The 19,529-nt window shown below is 50.6% G+C and overlaps 1 protein-coding gene across 6 annotated transcripts in view; it reads right to left on the bottom strand.

Moving 5' to 3' along the window:
* Positions 1-4,448: 4,448 nt before the first annotated feature.
* Positions 4,449-19,529, bottom strand: part of MAD1L1 (mitotic arrest deficient 1 like 1) — a 367,938-nt gene continuing 352,857 nt past the window's right edge. For 3 of the 6 annotated variants that reach the window (XM_063344898.1, XM_063344899.1, XM_063344897.1), the window contains exon 18: positions 4,451-5,548. In XM_063344898.1, the coding sequence (XP_063200968.1) occupies positions 5,390-5,548 (159 nt within the window). In that variant the 3' untranslated portion in view covers positions 4,451-5,389. Of the gene's footprint in view, positions 5,549-19,529 lie in introns of all 6 variants that reach the window. The other 3 variants (XM_063344900.1, XM_063344901.1, XM_063344902.1) reach the window with 3 other exon arrangements.

The following is a 19,529-nucleotide window of genomic DNA, read 5'->3' as shown; positions in this document are numbered from 1 at the left end:
GTGCTTTGGTGGAGGAACGTGGTTTGGATGAAGACCAAAGACCTGGGCTGCTCCCAGCCCCTCCAGCACCAAGGAGCTGCCTTTGTGCTCCCTACCTTACGCAGCAGCGTTTTCTTTGCAGTGTATTTTCCTTCTGTTTTGTCCCTTGTATTTGCTTTGAGGGAAAATGTGCACACAAGGAAGGCTGGAGACCCAGCCACCATGGGTGGAAGGAGCAGGAGCTCCCGCTGGGACGGCTGCCCGGGGCTGGGGCCCACAACAGTCCCTCAGAGAAGGCTTTGGCCAGCAATTTCTACGTAGAACACTTCTGATGCAAAAATCTCCTATTTCCTTTGGATGCCAGACTGCTCCGCTGTCCTCTCAAATAACATCTACGAGCCCCTGGAGTTCCAAAAAATCGTACAATAATAATCCCCCCAAAAAGAGAAGCAAGAAAGCGAAAAACCCCCAGCAGCAGAGAACTGTTCTAATGTAACCAAGCTCCAACACAGATTCCCATCAATTTTGCAGCAAACCTGAGTCATGAAATTAAAAGTAGCATCAGCATATTTCCTATTAGCTAGGGTTCCTTTTTCGGAACAGATCATACGTTCCTACCCTATTTTTCTAGACACTTGTGTCAATGCGATATCATCAGATGCCGTTCAGTCGCTCCTCTTAGCCTGAAAAAAGCTTTCCTGTTGGGAAGGATGGGATTTTAATATTTAAAAAAGACTTGGTGAAAAAGCTTTGCTGATTTTTTATTTATTTATTGATTTAATATCCCTCCCCTGATCAGAGTGGGCGCGTTTTGTAGCTTTTAAATATCATGCAACTTTCAGCATCGCTGCTATTAAATCCGAATCTGCTGTCACAGCAGGCAGCGCGAATGCGATTCACACCAGCGCGGAGAGCCTGTTCTGTCCTCCCCAGCTACTACGCTTGCCTCGTCAAGAACACGCCGTCGTTAGCTACGGTCACCTGGCGTCTGACACCGTCATCGTTTTCCCAGCGTCTTCGCAGAGCTAAAAGCTATAACAGAACCAAACCTGGCCCTGGCTGTGTCATCTCCCGCACCGACAGCGCTGGCTGCCGGGGTCGGCATTACCTTGGTGATGTCCTAGGAAGGCTCTGCCTCTCTCCCCCGAGGCTCCCTGTGACACGTCTGCCCGGCAGCACAACTCACACCATTCCCAGCTGTCTCTCAGCCCGCGGCTGGGGTCGGGAAATGGAAGGGGCTGGTGCTGCTCCGTGTTTCCTCGGCATGTTGGAGCGAGCGGAGGGGAGTGAGGGAGAACCGACAGCAACGCCGACGCCGCAGCTGTGGGATGCTGTGTCCAAGCCCCACCGGTCATGAGCCCTGATGGGATGCTACTGCCCACCTGGGCTCCCCGTAGGGCTGCATTTGGGGTTACATCATAGAATCATAGAATGGTTTGGGTTCAAAGAGACCCTAAAGATCATCTGCTTCCACCTGCCCTGCCCTGGGCAGAGACAATTTCCACCAGCCCAGGTTGCTCCAAGCCCTGTCCAACCTGGCCTTGAACCCCTCCAGGGATGGGGCAGCCACAGCTTCTCTGGGCAACCTGGGCCAGGGGCTCACCACCCTCACAGCAAAGAATTTCTTCCTCAGATCTCATCTAAATCCCCCCTCTTTCAGTGTAAAACCCTTCCCCCTTGTCCTATTGCTCCCCTCCCTGCTCCAGAGTCCCTCCCCAGCTTTCCTGGAGCCCCTTTAGGGACTGGCAGGGGCTGGAAGGTCTCCCTGGAGCCTTCTCTTCTCCAGGCTGAACCCCCCCAGCTCTCTCAGCCTGTCCTCACAGCAGAGGGGTCCATACCCCAACCCTCTCTGCACCCCCCTGACCCAGCAGCAGTGGGAGGAGGTATTTGGGGATGCTCGTCCCGCTCCCATCACAGCTCTCCTGCCCACCCAGAGCTCAGGGCTGCCCGGACAGTGGCCACATCGGCCACCCCTGACAACTAACCCCACTGCGCTGGGAGAGGCAGGAGAAAAGAAAAACCCTGGGGGCTTGTGGAAGGGGACAAGGCAACAGCCTCTGTGCGACACCGCTGCACCCGGGAGGGCTGTGGTGGGTGCCTTGAGACTGGCTTTTGCTCCACGCTGCAGGGAAGGGGAGAGGAGGGGGCCTGCAGCTCCACCGCAGCTTCATGCGCTCCCCCTCTTCTCCTTCCCTTCCTCCTATAGTGTTACACGGAGATGATCCATTAACACCTAAGAGTCCCAAGTTTCTCACGGATAATCCCAAACAATCCTTTCTCAGGCATCCCACGCTTCCAGCACAACTCTCAGGCTCACACAAACACCACGCAACGATGCCAAAAGAGCCAGGAGACACAAAGCCGGAGCAAAAGGCTGCGGGTTCAGAGGCATGACCTTAGGAGAGGCAGGAACTTTGCGATACCTGCCTTAGCCAAGAGCTCTGCTGCTTTCGAGGGCCATATGGCAGCGCTTGGCAGCTCTCTGCCCCTGTTCGGTGTTTATATATGCACGCCGATGAAAAGGGTTCATCAGTAGAGGAGCGGGGGCTCGCAAGCGGCTTGAGCGAAGGGAAGCTTCAGGCAGCACTGCAAACAAGCCAGTGCTCCGACACACACAGTCCCCCAGCCGTGCATCCATAAATCATATTTTACAGCTTCCAGCACATAAACCCGGCGAGCGTGCACGGAGACCCAGCGAGCATACGCGCACTTGTTAACACTCCCGTCTCTCCCCTCCAACCAACTGCAAACCTATTACTCGTCTCCTCACATTTTCTAAAAGGATTTTCCACCAAGGGGGCTGGAGCTTTGCAAGGGACAAGCCGAAGCCAGACGGGACTTGTGTCCCCACCACCTGGGGTGGCTGAAACCTGCTGTACCATCCGTGGCAACCAGGGTCTGTGCTTGCACTGCCCCGGGGGGCTGCGGGGGGCGGTGAACACGGTGGCAGGGCCCCGTGATGGGCTGCCGAGACCCACGTGCTCGGCATGGAAGGAGCAATCACTGAAGTTCAAAGAAATCAAAGAAATTCAGTGTCGCAGTTACTCCTCGCAGCTCCGTCACGGCTGAGAGGAGCAGCATACCGATGGCAGTGGAGACACGAGCTGCTGTGGTGGCAGGGTACAGCCATGTATTTGGGGCTTCACCCTGAATTCGGTGTTGGAGCTAGAAACTAGGAAGTCTCAGCTCCCCTTCCCCTTGCCCAACCGCAAGCCAGTGTCCCACAGGTGGCTCAGGTGGCTTTCCAATGGTCACACTTCCATGTGAATGCTCCCAGGCCTTCATCAGCGAGCCTTAGGGCTCCCAAAAACCCCGGTTCTGCCTAGTGCCCAAGGCTGCCCGCTGTGCAACAGCGTCACGCCACGAGCGGGGCAGGGATGCTGCTGGCCGAAGCAGGACAGTTACCCCGGCAGCTTCCCAAGCCACGAGCAGGGCCAGGCGCTGCACCACGCCGGCGTGTCCGGCCAAGCACCCATCCTCACCACACTCCGCTCCCAGACGTGCTGCCGTATTAAACTTAGTTGAACAAATCAGTCTTGCTGGGAGAAGGGGGTGCAGAGCGGCAACTCATCCGTCTCTCCTCCCCACCAAAGGCACCTCGGAAGACTACTGTGTTCTCTGCCCCAACTTTTATCCTTTCACTCTTGGGAGGCAACTTTCCAACGGGCAGAACGTGTTTTCCCTTGTCACTCTCCAGCATCGCTTCTCGCCTCACCCGTGTTTTGCTAAGATAGAGGGTTTATTGTAAACTTATTAATTACTTCATTTCTCCTGCGAGGAGCCAGGAGAAAAATTTTCAGAGGCAGCCAGGATCCGCTATTGTGTTGGCGGAGGAGCCGAATGCGGCTGACGTCACGATTCATTTTCCCCATGACTGAGGAAGGCGACTCTCAGTGCCACGTCGCGCATATGAATCAGGCAGCGTTCCCCTGGCACAGCTTGCCAGGCAATTCATCTTCCACCAGGACTTCTTCAAGCAGAAGAGAAAACGCCAAACTTTTGCTATTGCACTTCCCTGCAAACCTGGCGGAGGGGAGGGCTGGGGAGATGGGGGCTGCAGCCTCCCCAGGGCACACGCTTGTCCCTCCGCTTCTGGCCAGTTGGGTCTACAGCAGCTATTTTCCGTGTTTGTACGCGCATCGGTAGGTCCCAGGGTGACTCCAGCATGCATGGCCAACCCTGCAGCCACTGTGAGCATCGAAGGCATCTTTCTAGCCTGCTTACTGCTACCTTCTCTCCAAGCTCAGGAAGTATGTTCCTGCTGATATCAAAAAGAAATCAATATACACAGAAGTTCCTAACAAACTAATCCGGTTTACAGCATGAATGAGACTCACCTGGAAAAACTGAGATAATGATGTCCTCCCTTCTCAAAGCAGTACCAGCCCCAGACCATCGATGGGCGATTCGTTATCATGCTTCACAGGTGGAAGAGCAGAGGGGGAGCACAGCGTACAGCCCAAATAAAGGAGTCACACATCCAGTTTGGGAAGTGACACTTTATTCTTACGATAGAAGAGCTATATCCATTGTACCACTATATGTCAGACTTCAGGGGGTGCTCCATCCTCCGCAGAGAGAGACCCCCAGCAAGGTGAGCAGGTCCCCACGGCCCGGTGGCAGGCGGCATGCGAAAGCCAGCAGCGGTGAGCACACTCCAAAGAGCTCCCTCCCATCTCCTGCAATCCTGACATAACCAAGAGCCCGAGAATCTCGGTGAGGAACAAAAAGCACGCCAGTGCCATCTGCGCACACCACACAACGTAGATGTGTCAGAGGGTCTTCAAATGGCCATTTATGCTTCTGCTTGTCTGCTGCGTGATGGCAGACTCAGGTAACTGGGTATCTTGAAAATAATTTCGACCCTGTTGAGTGATGAGCTGTTCGCAGGAGCAAAGAACCTGCCACTCACGACTGATCCTTCCCCAGGCCCCTATCCTCAGGGACCAAGCCCTTGGCTCCCATTAGGAGAGGACAACCAGGGAGCAGGAGGCACTGACTCATCTTTCTGCTGGGACCCAGTTTTGGGGGATCCTTTTGGGAAAAGCTGCGAACGGTGATGCCATGCATCCTCACACTGGCAGTTCCCACCATATTTCCAGGGAGATGCTGAGACAGCCTGGGCAGTGATGAACACATTTCCCAGTTCAAAGGCAGGAATTAGGTCTTGGCAGAGGAGGGCCCTGGGGTGGCGCCAGACTTGGCCTCCCACAGGAGGGAAATGATGATTTTCAGAGAAATCAGTGCAGTTTGGGAATCAGCATGAAAGAAGGGGGAAGAAGGAGTTCCCTGCAAAACAGAAGCAACCCAATGCCACAAATTAAGGGCGGAAGGGGAGAATTTGTCCTCACTACCTCAAGTGTCCTGCCTAGGAGTGCTCCACACCTGGCTGGTGGCTGGCGGTGGGACGCTAAGCAATGGTCTGGCGGCTGAAGAGGTCGAGCGTGAGGGCGCTGAGGAAGGCCGGGATGCTGTCCTGGCGAAGCAGGTGGAGTTCGATGAGCTCACGGATGGTTCGCGAGAACTCGGTTTCCAGAAGCTGCATTTTTCCGCCAGAGGAGCTGGAGGCCTGAGGGAAAAGAAGAACAAACCTGTTAATACAGCAGGGTTTTAATTCGCCTCCTGCCACCCAGGGGAGAGCCAGCGGCATCGCCCTGAAGCCTCCTTTGGCGCGGATCCACCTGTAACCAAGACACGTTGTCTGCTGAGGCGCAGGAGCTCGGCGCAGGGTGAGATTGGGTTGTTATTGAGTCGTGCCTTTCCAACGTCCCCGTGCAGGACCCCTGGGTGAGCCTCCCCCGGTGACAAATGGGGCGGTGGGAGACGAAAGGTTTGAGTCTCCGTCTCTAGAGACATCCCAACCCGCCTGGACGCGTTCCTGTGCCACCTGCTCTGGGTGACCCTGCTGTGGCAGGGGGTTGGACTGGGTGATCTCCAGAGGGCCCTTCCAGCCCCCGCCATTCCGTGATTCTGTGATCTCCTGGAAAGGGGCTGCACAGGGGCCAGGCTGTGCCGCCGGCGCAGAACCGGGGTGCCCACGTCGGGGTCACCATCACCACCCAGGTCTTGGGTGGCAGGAGCTATGCACAAGGGCTTTCTCTCCATGAAAACACTTATCCCTGAAGTCATTCCGCTTCTGTAGGAGGAAGCAGACCTGTTCCTAATTAACACGACGCCTTCCCAACGAGCTGCTGATCCACCCCGCATCCCTAAAGTGTTTCTGGATGTTTAAATCAGCCCGGCAGCGCATAGCCGAGAGCTCCAGAGGAATTATTCCAGAGATGTTCTCACGAAAATAAGGAAACTCAACATGTGGGAAGACATTACAAATCTCCTGTAACATATAAAACAAGCAAAAAAAAGCTAAATGCAAGAGAAATAAGGAATGCTTGAAGCCTCTCCTGCCCCCGGAGGCACAAGAGCTGCTTGTTTATTAATAAACAGCAAAAACTTCACAGTGCAAATGCTAATTTTTTCCCCTGCCATTTTCCTCTTCAAAATGCTCCCGTTCCTAATTGCTCTGCAGCTCCGGTCCCCCTCGGAGCCGAGGCGGGGCAGCGCGGGCCGTGCCGGGCAAAGCCGGCATCCCCCGGGCGCGCAGGAATGGGGCTGACCCCCAGCCCCATCAAAGGATGCCGAGAGCCGGAGGGGAGGATTGGCACAGGAAGGGAAAACGTGGCTCTACCTGCTAGGAGAGAAGGGAAGAGATAACTGCCGAGAGCCCCGGGGAACCTGCTTGTTTCTGATTTGGTGTTCTCAGGAGCCGGGACACATTTGATTATGAACTTTTCATGTATGTGTCACTTTGGATTGCGAAGAGCACAAGGTACTGAGGATGCCCCCATCACCCCTGAGCCAGGCAGGGAATCTAAACAAGGTTTCTGAGCGAAAAAGTAAATTAGCTTTTGTTTAAATCCCCTCCACTTCATCTGGGTTGTTTTTCAGCAGCTCCAAAGGATGTTCAGTGCTTTAATCCGCGGCTTACTGGAGCTGCCCGCCTCGCTTTCTGCGCGTCCGATCCACCACTGCGTGAGATGAGAGAGGCTGAGGAGGAAGAGGGCAGCGACGGCAGGTGAAGGAGCCAGCTGGAGGCGCAGGGAGGGACGTTCATCCGCAATCCAGGGAAAGCCAGAGGCACAACGTGAGCTGTGGCACGGCCGGGAGGTAGTGGAGGGGCCGGGCGCTGGGAGAGCAGCACAGGGTCGGTTTTGCAAATCCCCCCCTGGATTCGGCTGATGGGAAACGCCGGTTTGGGAGGAAGGTCCGAGTATTATGAACGCATCGCTTGTGTCTCCAAACTCAGCGCTGAACTGGATGCATCTAAAATGGGAATTCAAGCTCTGTATGAAATACACACTGCCTCCTTCGCAGATTTAAAACACTCTTTGGGCACAGAATTAATTTTCTAAGAATTTACAAGTAAATCCATTAATTGGTTTACTAGTTTAATTAATTAAAGCAAGTTTCTTAAGAAATTTAGCATCCAGTGCCAGACCATTTGCTTGTGTTTTATGATCTCGGAAATGGAGTAACATAAATGTTTTAAATTTCCCCTCTACTTTGAGCTCACTGGCGTCGCGGGCAAAGGCTACATTTGAATAATTTCTTTTTTATGAGATTAATGGTAATTTCTCTCTACTGTTCTTCATAACCGAAGTTTCCTCCTTCAGCAGGGGCAGAAGAATAACACTGAGAGAAAGTTATGTGAACACATACATGCTTTTGAAGACTGATATTTCCCGTTGAGTTCAAAGGGGACGGTGGTTGTCGGATGGTCAAGGGAGGCACCATCCTCCCCTCCGTGGCCTCTGTCTCCCCAGGAACTCCAAGAAATCTAAAAAACTCAAAAAGCTTCCAAACCCCAGACATCTCACCCAGGTTTCTTATGATCTCTTCTGTAACAGGAACAAGGCAGGAAGGCAGCCATTCGGAAAAAAGGCAATTCTTCCTCTGCCGGGAGATGTTTACATGCTAACTTTGAGGATGGATGCACTTGCAGTTCACTTCACCCAATCTCCCACTGCTTTTAAAAGAATTCAGTTACTTTTTTTTTTTTGTCTCTGGGAGTGTTTTAAAATTGCTATCATTGTTACCTTTCTTATTATTTGTTTTTATTGCTATGTTTTCTTCACCCATCTGTTAATAACAGTATAGCCTGGGATATATAGAGAGATTTGTTGCTTTGAGTTCAACAGCAGGAATACCTTTGCGGCATGTGCTTTACAAATAAAGTGATTATACGGAATTGTAGCAATACGTTCCCATTAATTCACAGGATTTCTTTTCAAACGCTGGTCCGCACCCTGCCTGGTGCAGCCGTCGAGCCGCAGGCAGAGAGGGAAGCACCAGGTGGGAGCGGGAGCGAGCAGGGGACCAGGACAAGGCAGGGGGATGCGGGAGCACCGAGGGGGGGACACTGGGCGGGATGCTCTGCTGAAGGAACACCGCAGGCTCTGGTTGTTTCACACCGGTTTGGATCGATGCAGAGCATACTTGTGACTCTAGCTCTAAAAATCAGATTTACGAAAGATACGAAGCTGAAATTTCCAGTGGTTCAAAGCTGTAAGGGCGCTCGAGTCCTCCTCCTCGCAGTTCACAGCTAGGATGCCCTCCACTAATTTTTAATCAAATTTTTAAATTAAAAAAAAAAGCCTCAGCCCTCAAAGGAAAACTCCTGGACACCACCGCTGCTAACAAGAACTTGCAGGTGACAGCACACGCCAGCTATTCACATGATGTGTAATGCAGTCGCCATTCACCCCAGTGATGTATCCCTGGAAATTCAAGGTTTAGACGAAGGCAAAAGCCACCCAGGCCCATCTAGGTAGGAAACGCCCAGCTGAGGAACCTAAACAACCATCACCAATCCACAGGGACAGTCCCTGAGTGGGGACGGCACAGGAGCGTATTCAAACCCGGCCCTACCTGCTCGGTGCCCAACACCATTGACACATCTTACTCTGAGCGACATCACTCTACTGTCTTGCTGATTTTGAAGTGTGAAAGGAAAAACATCAAGATTCAGAGTCAAACCAAACAGACGGGGTTGAAGGAAAAGCCGAGCCTGTGAGTACCCCCATCTGCCCTGCAGCCAATGCGTAGAGGAGTCAGTGGAAGAGGAGACTTTGGGGACCACCGTCACACTCCACTCCCCCTTTCCTCACGGCCGAGTGCAGCGCTTCGCTCCAGATGCAAATATTCCCCCAGCTGCCCTCAGCAGGGAGCAGCCCGGGATGCTGAAGCAAAGTACTAGGAGAATATTATCTCACAGGTACTCTTTACAGAGACCTATATTGGTTTCTTCTAATTCATGGAAAAAAAATCTGCCTGGCTCACTAAACTACGGAGATTCAGGTCTATGTTATGTTTTATTCAGACCTCAAATACTTGCAAAAGGAAAGATTCCAGCTTTCGCTAAGCTCCGTTGCTGGTTCAGTCTGATTTAAGGCCTATCGGGACCTTTTCTAGAAAAGCAATGGAAATCAATCTTTGCCCCACGTTACGGCCCGCTCGGGTCTGCTGGTGGGGGGGTGCGACTCCTGCCATAGATTTGCAGGGTGACACCCTGTTTTTCTCCTCGCAGGCTGTGCTATCCCCACAGAGCAATCAGATCAGCGGGCAGATTTCACTGTACCGTAAAACACAAGAAGAAGACAGGTCTATTTACCACACGGAGACGTAAACTTGCAGTAGCTGCTCCTGGATCTGCTCAGAGAGAGGAGCCGTTAGTACAATTGTTTTTCCATGAGAATCAAGATCAGCTGCCGCCTGCCAGAAGGAAACATCGTAAATCTTCCTCTTAACCCTGGAAATTGGTAAATTATTCAAGCTTTAGAGTTTAGATATACATATAAAAGTCTCTCAAATAACCACCAGCGTGGTAAAGAAGCGAGTTCTCTCCAACAGGGACCATCTCAGCGAGGAGCAGATGATGCAGAAGATGTGTAGGAGCAATAAGCACTCCCAAACGTCCCTGCTGGAGGATGGACCTGCAGCTGGCCAGACCGGGCCGGTAACGCTGCAACATACGGACCATAAAGGAGGCTCTCTCAACCGTTGTCACTCCAACGTAACATATACAGGGCTTCTGACGGCACTGATTCTGCTGATGGCTCTTTGCTGCTGTTGCACAGGAATGCTCCCTGAAAGCCAAGTCCCAGCATCGACTTCTCTCCTTGTTCCACCAGCTGAGAGGTAGTTGGGTCAAAAGTGCGACAGTGTCTCCTTCGGTCATTTACAAGCTGACATATGGCTCAGGAGTGCACTCTGAACTAGACACACCAATTTTTTAGTTTCTTGTATGCCCTTCTTCTCTTCTCTCTGAGATATTTTGGTAGCTAAAAATGATGGATTCCCTAACTCTGGCTCCAAAAGTGCCATCAGCTATAAAATGGCATGCAATGTGATGTTCATCACGCAAAGGATGCCGCTTGAAAAATAGTGGTTAAGCATAAGACCCCATGTCTTGTAGGTCTTCAGACTCTGGAATAAGACAGAAAAGGGGGCAGTTGCATGCCCCAAGGAGAAGGCTGACATGGGGATGTGGTATCATGAAAAAACATGGGGTAGAAATGCAGAAAAAGGGAGAAAGGGACTTCAGCATTCAATACAACTTGAGATTTCAGCATAAAGTGGGGATATTCTACCCCTGATTTCCACACCGAGAAAGCACAACTGCCTTTGGGGATGCCATCCACACAGGACATGCGTTCCTGCACCTTCAAACACCGCCCCCAAGTGATGGAGGTGGAGTTTCCAAATGGTTTTGGGCGAGCTGACAACGGTGATGAGGGAGCTTTGTGCCAGGCGCAGCAGGCAAGAGAGCTGTGTCTCAGCTTGGGAATCCCGATTCAAACACGTCAGCGTGAGGAAGGGTGAAGCCTAGGGCTTCGGCAGGGCTGCCAGAGTGGCTTTCCACCCCTTGGCACAGTCACGAGCCTTCGTTTTGCAGATGCCGCTCGGCCATGCTCTACGGTAGACGGTACTTTTCAAGGCTAAGATGTATTAGGGGTCAAAATGAGCAAGTGAATCATTGCCCCGTGACATTTACCCAGCGCATGTATCGTGGAGGCTCTATCTCATCTGCGATGCTCCTTCCATAACTCACTGTCTGTGCCACGTCCCTACGCACAACTGCTCTGAACACACATGGCAAACAGCCCCGTGCGTGCCGAGGGAAGGGGCAACACAGCTCCACATCTGTGACTCCATGCAGAGCTCCTCCCTGCTCCATTCAGGTCCACAGGCCTCTGCTGTTGTGGACCATGCCGTGGCCATGCTCTCCTCTCCCTGCCCCAGTTCTTACTGCCGTTTCCCACGTCCTTGTGGCGCTCCCCACCCCACCTCGAAGGCTACTCTGACATGGGTTAGGCACATCTCCCCACCAGATCAACCCCTTTGGCAATCTGCCTTCATCATCCGAATCCCTCAGACCTCCTCTTCCCCCAACACCTTCCCCCATCAGCAGAAGCCCTCAGGGTCGGCCGCGCTGTCTGATCACCTCCTGAAACCTCTGCAGTGCTACCACCGTCTGCACCCCAGACCCTCTGCCGCCAAGCGCCTTGGGCACACTGGTGGCCCTGACGGCCCCTCACCTCCCTCCAACGCTTTCCCTGTGGTACCCACCCCCTACCTCGGCACCCATTAACACACATAAACCCTGTCACAGCCCAACCAACCTACTCGAAAATATCTTTTAAGAAGCTGCTCTGACCTTTAAACGAGAAAATCCTTCTGTTTCTGCCTCTCGCTTTGGACGCTGAGATTTTTCTAAATGTCAAAGGCCGCCTTGTCCACGTGCGGCACCCACTGCCCGGCTCTGCAGAGCTGAGAGATCACCACTATCGCCACTGCGGGTCACTCCAGACTGGACACACTCACACGGGGCAGCCCACCACGCACAGAGCCAGCCAAAAAACTGGGCTGCCCAGCAAATCCCCACGGAAAGCGTGTGTGTGTGTGTGCGTGCGCACGTGTGGAAACTGCCTGCTGAAGTTATAACAACCCAAATGTGAGGTTTGGAGATCTAATTGCTCAAACTTGGCTCTCTCGGGTGATGATATCATTATCAAAATCCCCCAATTGAGTTACGCCTCACCAATCAATCTCTCCTAAGCATCATGCGCTGCTCAAATACCAGGTCCCCAGGTAGCCACTAAATCACTTTAATTAGAGGCTGTTCATTTAAAATTAGAGAAATATTAAAAAAACAAAAAAACAAATTGTACCACAAGATGTGCTTACGGCTGGAAATATTTATGAGGTTATTTAGCAAACTGTTTACTGGTTTTCTTCTTTTTTTCACGGCAATGGGCAGGTTTGAGCTGGCCTGACACGACGCCTGCCCAAGGTAGCTCTGGCAGAATGTGCAGCTCTTCATCAATCTTCATCAAACTCACCTACCCCTCACAAATGACCATTCCTTGTCTGCAGCAAAGTTTTTCCCCCTTTAATATCCTCTTTGTAACCCAAAAGAGGAAGACTACTTCTTTATAATAATTGCTTCTTGCCAAGCCCTCTGACCTCCGTGTTGCCAACTTGCTATATAAAGTGAATTTATGAGGCAGAGAGAGATGGATGCCTGTAACGGGCCTTCCAGGAAATGTAATGAAAAAGCTGCTTTTAGCTGCTGAGCAAAGAAAAGCAAGCGCTTGGCAATGCCAAGGAGAAAATTGAAAGCTGGGGTGGGATGAGTGAGAAACAGCCCTGCGCGCACTGAGATTTATAGCAAACATTTCCTTTCTCTTTCTTATTATTCAACATTGAGATGAACCACAGCCCCACAATGTCTTCCGCACAAGAGGTCAGCTCGTACGCTTCCATCTTCATCAGAAAGACGACGCACACGAGCGGCAGAAGCGATGGGGTCCTGGACGCTGCACCAGCTCAGCAGCGGAGACACACGGAGCGGGGCATGTTGCTCAGCAGTGAGTTTCTCCCTACAGCTACGTGTTTTGATCTACGTGAGCTCTCCTGCACCCGATGTAAAAAGATGAAAAACGTTAAAAAAGAGCAGGGACGTGCGCTGAAGCACCCGCACCCCTCTCGATGGGGAAAAAGTGGCCGGTGTTAATCCTGGGGGATGGCGCTCTGCGCAGCGGAGGGCAAGTCAGCATCTTCTCTCAAAAGGTTTCTCCCACAGGTTAATGCCCTTTAGACTGTCAAATGTGATGCCATAAAAATAAGATCAAAGGCGTTAAAATAAGGGAAGCATATTTTTTGATTCATACTATTACTATTTTATATCTGAATATTCCTATAGAGCTTTTCATCCTGGAAGACAGGCCTTTGAACTGCTGTGATTTCACCTATCACTGAGGAGCAACCCCCGGGGTAAAATGTGACAGCTATTATCAGGGTGCATTAATGTTACTCAACAGTTCAGGACAGACAGAGACAAATATATCCAATTTAAATCATAGGTTTGAAGAACTACTGCTCAGTGTGGATTAATACCCATGCATTTTCCAGGAGTGCTTTGAGAGTTTTAAAGGACAAGTATTGAAACTAAAATTCCCTGTCTCATCTGTAGGACGCATTCAGCCTCCCACCATTATGCTGTAAAACTGAACATGAGTATTGTCAGAGGGGGAAGAGGGTAACATAAATGATTCACCCGGAGCATTGACTTTCGCATTCGCAGATTCCAATGGGGATCTCCAGAGCAACTATCAAGGAGACTCACCCTGCGGAGATTTGTTGAGGTGACACCTATAAATGGTTCAGCTGAATACAAGATTGGTGAGACTAAATCACGGCAGACTATTCACATCACTGAGAAAGGAAAATTGCATGGGATGTCCACTCTAAACTAATACTGGCAGCTGGCTGTAAGTCAGAGCCTGAGATCCTAAATTATAACTTTTTAACAGGCCTCAGGACTGCTAAATAATGTTCACCGCCAAATATGATTATAAGCATCAACCATGAAGGAGTGTAGATGAGAGCAAGGCAGAGGGTTCACAGAATTTTTCCAACTCCATCCTATAAAAATCCAAACTATGAAATTACGCCTTTAAAGCCAATACCTTGTTAAAAGGCGCAGGATCTTTACGAATCAGTGTCTTCCCTTGACATACCGGGAAGCCGCACTGATCCCCCAGCCCCAGGTATCTCTGACCTACAACGAAGCCCTTCAGAAAGAGCAGCCAAACGCACGTTATCCCAGCTGCCGTCAGGACCACGTGCTGCGGAGCCGGACCGTGCCAGCACCCAGGCTAAAGCTTTCCAACCATCTGCGAGGTGACCGTATTGGACTGGTCAAGCTGCAGAGTGAGTAGCTAACAAGCATTAACAACATCCAGCCCATGTGTTCTGCCTAGTAAAATGCCAACCCATCTGTCTGTAACATTAGCGACTCCATAGAAGCCATATGCAGGAGAGACATAAATTAGGGAGAGAAAAATCTCCCGTTACTTTCTCTGAAATGACTCTGCAGTTGTTGCCTGCAATGCTCGGGACTGGGTGTTATCTAAGTTCTGTTTTCCCAGCCAAATCCCGGCCTCACGTAGCTCTCCAGCCCTGCCATCCAGAGGCAGTTCCTGGTCCATGCCTGGCCCCGATGAATGTGGCAGCTTGGCACAAAGGGAAAAGTAGGTGCAACTCAAACCAGGTCCCAAACCAGTCTCCCAGGAGAGCCAGAGCAGACAGACAACTTGAGGGAGACACCAGGGACTGGCAAATGAAGCCAGTGCACAAGAATCCCTCATTCAGCCATGGAACTCATCTCATTAATCAGCCAACTTGCTTATCACGTTCCTCTCCATCTCCCTTGCTGGGAGGAGAGCTGGAAGCAACGGAGGAGCAGAGAACCAACAACATGGACTTTCTGGAACATGAGAAGGAAGCACCTATAGCAGAAATGCAAAAAAAATCATCTGTGTGGGCTTTAATTAAGATGGCCTGGTTCCCAAAGCAGGGAGATACTCCACTTGTGAACTGCAGCTGCGAGCAGGAGGTCTGCAAGAGAACACGAGCAGCTAAGTTTGCAAAACCCTACACTGACGAGAGATGGCTGGAACCATGGTGAATTTTGATGGCAACTTTTTGCAAGCTGCCACGTTGCCACGGAGATAGGCATCCGCTCCCCAGAGCGAACCACCGCTCACCAACAGGCAGAACTTGCTGGAGCCTTCACCGCTCACTGAGTCACACCAGGCATGCGCCGTTCCTCTGCTTCTGCATCCCGCCTCTGCCAGGGGCCTCTCGTTTCCCATCTCCAGATTAGAGAAAATAAGCAGCAAAACCCAAGACTCCCCCCTGCTGAAGTGCCCGCACATCACATGGGGCGCAAATAGGTCACACAGACTTCAGGACTCCCCAGCTGCCAACTGGGAAACAACCCCCTCGTTTGGGAGCCGGGCATCTAGTTTCGCAAGAGCTGGAGGCTGAGTGCGCGCTGGAACGGTTAAACGAGCAGATTACAGACGCCTGCGAGGCACGTCTCACTGGAGCGACTGCTACTCTGCCATACAGCAGACACCAGCCTGTGATTAATACGTTTATCCTTCTCATCTTTCTGGTATCCTTCTGGAAGTCTGGTCATGAGCAGGGCGGACGGAAGGCTCAAGAACTGAACAAGAAGATCCTGTGACCAGTAATGGCTCAAGAGACCATCAGTGGTATACTTAACGACAAGCAGGCAATTAGACCTTAGATAGGAGGCTGAAGGATGGGACGGTATATGGAGCATGCCCGTTCCCGGCTCATTGAGTTTGCAAGGCTTGTGGGGGAAGGAGGAACAGATGGACCTGATGGCAGATTACAGCTGAAATTCTCACCATGTTTATTCATTACCCTCTTCTAGCTCTTGTTTGTCATAGTCTGGCACCCCGGGCTAAAATGCAGGTTTAAGCCTTCCATCAAGGAAATTGGTGGCACCTATTAGTCACCTCTGTGCAGAGCCAGTGCCCTGCGTTACCGTCAGTGCTCCGGAGACCGAAGCCACCGCTCAACGAGGAGGAAGAAGAACTAGTCAATAATTGCCTCTTCCTACGGGACTGTGTGACTTGCTTATACTTATGATCTGCCAAAGTGGAATTTAAGTGTTGGCTTTGGAAATAACATTAGTTGCTGTTGCAACATCAATAGCCAAATTTCACAATCTTAGCGTGAGTTGCGGAAGGCACTTTTATTGCTCTTGCTTTTTTGCTGGCTCACACTTTCTTCGTTTTTCTTCATTTGAAATCGCTGTCATCAGCACGACTGTCAACAGGACTAAAGTGAGCATGAGTTGTCACTACCCAGAAAGTCAAAGAAGAAAGGAAAGTTGATTTTGAACATGCAAAACGTTTTTCTTGTGTCTTCAAGAATCAGTTTTAACCATTAAAGGCACACAAACCCCCTCTGGGGAAGCACATTTCTCAGACTACATCTATAGCCACAGATCAAGATTAATACTTGGGGAGAAGGTGTCCTTATTTAAAAACTTTCACCATTTCTTTCTCAACTTCAAAACTTTCGAGTGCATGGAGCTGGTGGTTACCAGTAGCTGTATTTGTGGAGTTACTCAACCAGACTGGTAGTCCACGGGCAGGAAAAACCGAAGACCAAGATAGTAAGAAAACCAGTCACCTGGCCAGCGCAGGTTGTGCCCGCTTTCAAGAAATGGGCTTTTAATGGGAAACCCAGTGTGAAACAGAGTCCCAGGACTCCTCTACTCCCCTCTCCTCGAGCAGATCTGGTCTCACCGTAAGAAGGAAGCCCGCAGCTGAAGAGACAGAGGTTGCAGCTAAGGAGTGAATAAATAGGAAGATTTCATTATTCAGTGAAAAAGGAAAAGAAATTCCACTGTATCCCTCGAGGGGACACTCAGACCTTTGGGCTACGACGCATTTGCTGAAAGCTTCTGCTGTTGCCGCCTGTGCTGTCATTTGGCACTAACCTCCTGAAGAACATGGCAAGACAGCGCTGCTGGTTCTCATGTCTGGATGAACATGCTCCTCTCCCCGTAGGGAAAAGGAGAAGGTTTTCTATTTAGCGAATGCACCATGTTCGAGAAACCTCCGAGGAATCTGCCTGGGGCACCGGCCCTCCCCATCTGACACACATCTGACTGGTTGTCTCTTCCTGCTGGTGTTCTCCCACTGATGTGCTGCCATCCGCCAGTCAGCTCCTCTCGCTGGAGGTGCGGGGCGGGGGGGGAGATTTATGCAGACACCATGTATGCAATTATGAAAACAGAAGACAAGACACCCGGATATCACACAAACCGATGCATTTTTGCTGGCAGGCTTTTTGCATGATCCAGTAACAGCTGTCATGCTCCAGCCTCTCTCATCTGAGCTCCGCTACCACTTCAGCATCCTTCCGCGTCCTTTACGAGGGCTTTCTTCCCTTCCCGTGTGCCGCCTGCTCCAGACGCCACAGCAACGCAGGCAGCAGCATGGGATGCAAAGGGAAGACGGCATGATTGGTTTTCATAGCAGCATTAAAATGTAATGTTCACTTCTTTAGGCAAGATGCCACTAATTAGCAACGACCTCGAGGCAACCAAGCTGCTCAACCAGCAATCTCTCCCACTCTCGAGCTCTTTAAAATTTGCCCTTTTCCTGTGCCAAGCCTTTCGGCAATCTTCCCTAAAGCCCGATAGCCGTCTGCAGACATACACGTATGTCGTGCAGCGTCTTCTGGAGAAAGGTGGGGAGCTGGTATGGAGCTTGGGCTTCATGTCGTCTCCAACCACATCCCCCGCTCTGCGTAATGCTAAGGAAAGGAAAGGACCTGCCTCCAAGTTTCCCTGCCGGATTAGCTCCTGCCGTGAACTCTGCAGCCTGGGAGCCCGTTACTCCCCACATCCTCCTGCTTTCCATCACTCCATGCTTATGTTTGCTTTCGTAAATAGATTTAACCTTTCTAAAATTAACAGCAGAAGAGAACTTCTTTTGGCAGAAAACCAGCTTTGGAAAGATGGAGGAATATAACATTTTCCAAACATTTGAAAACCACAGACTAAAGATAGCGTTAGTCTCTCCAGTGCATGCTGTTTTTGCTCATTATTCCAAATGTTAATACATTAATAGATCCTCTCCTGATTAACGGCTGCACTAGGCTCTCTTTCTAGGAACACATATGGTTCCTTCTTGCCACAATATTGGAATAGAGAGCCAAAATATTTAAACAGTGACACTAATAAAAGATTTTATCCCCCCCACCCCGATGTAAATAACTAAGGCTGGAGCCAACCCTTAGCTCTAAATGCTTCTTATCGTTCAAAAAGTTCTTAATCAAATCTGAACATACTGGCTGAAGCCCATTTGAAATAAACGGGGTGTCTGTGGGTGCGACACTGCTGCAATAAAGCCACCGTCCCTGGAGGATGCTCTGCATCCGGCTGAAAGGAGCACGCACTAGTTGGGCATGAAATGAAACATGATAATTAAAGCGTGTGCCTGCACGGGCTGGTCCTTCCCGCAGGGCTAGAGGAGATCCAGGATGCCGCATGCAAGGAGCAGGAACAGTTTTCTTCCTCCACACCTACAAGGTCCAAGTATTGCCCTGAATTAAGATAATTTTGAGGGGGGAGGGTGTGACTCCAAACACTTCTCTGCCAGCTGTCCGCAGTCGGCAGCATTCATCCCACCTGCTGAAGGACACGGGACTCACCCAGCACACAGCCCAGAAAGTACGGGGAAAAATTCTGGTAGAGGATACGGGGCTTGTCTTGAGTCGTAGGTCAATTCCCAACGCGGAATTGCCTAAAAGAGCTGTTCCTCCTTCATTTTTTCCTCATGCTATGCCATTACCTTTCCTCTCTGCCATAGGTGCTGTACAAATCCTACCTGTCTAACACCATCAGCTGCCACAATCAACAGCAGTTTCCACTTTGCTGCTTGTCACCCAGCTGATCAGGCCTGTTACTGGCAGAGAGCGACACAACCCTACCATCAGCAAACTCCTGAAATTTAAAAAACCTTTTTACATTTCAAGGAGCGAGACCTGCAAGGGGACGGGCTCCAGGTTTGTACTCCAGAAAACATTTATCACTACAGAACTGAAACATGGTGTGAAAATAAAAGCTCTCGAAACCTGCTTTCACACGTTCCCCGGCGCGCCCAGAGGTGTTCCTGCTATGATACACCTAACAATGCTCTTGAGAATTGTTTTCACAAGCTAAAAATACAAACAAAACAGCAACAGAGTCAAGAAGTACTTCTTCAAATGCCTCAAATCTAGGCTATTTGTGCTCTAAACACATTGTAGAAACAGCGTTAATATATATTTAGATGTTACAGAAGGCCACAGGAAAAGACCTCAGCAAAGAATGAGTGCCATAATACAGAGCACGTCTCAACTAGGGTGGCAGGTTTCTTTTAGATCACTGACCATTGTCCTGCTCAAACAGCCTGTATTTTACAATTCAAGTTACATTTATTTGTGTATATATAAATGTACGTGAGATATTTGTATTCTTTCTTCTGCAAAAAACACACAGAAAGCAGAAGACACAGATGAGAAAACAAGCGGATGAGCTTCCTTGGAGGGTTCATAGACAAAGATGTTTAAACGAAGTAATTTAAAACCAGAAAGAATCTCACAAACAAAGCGCTTCT

Source organism: Chroicocephalus ridibundus, chromosome 8 (assembly GCF_963924245.1).
Source record: "Chroicocephalus ridibundus chromosome 8, bChrRid1.1, whole genome shotgun sequence".
NCBI classification, from domain to species: Eukaryota; Metazoa; Chordata; class Aves; order Charadriiformes; family Laridae; genus Chroicocephalus; species Chroicocephalus ridibundus.
The sequence above is the reverse complement of the archived record's forward strand: the minus strand, read 5'-3'. Positions and strand labels throughout refer to the sequence as shown.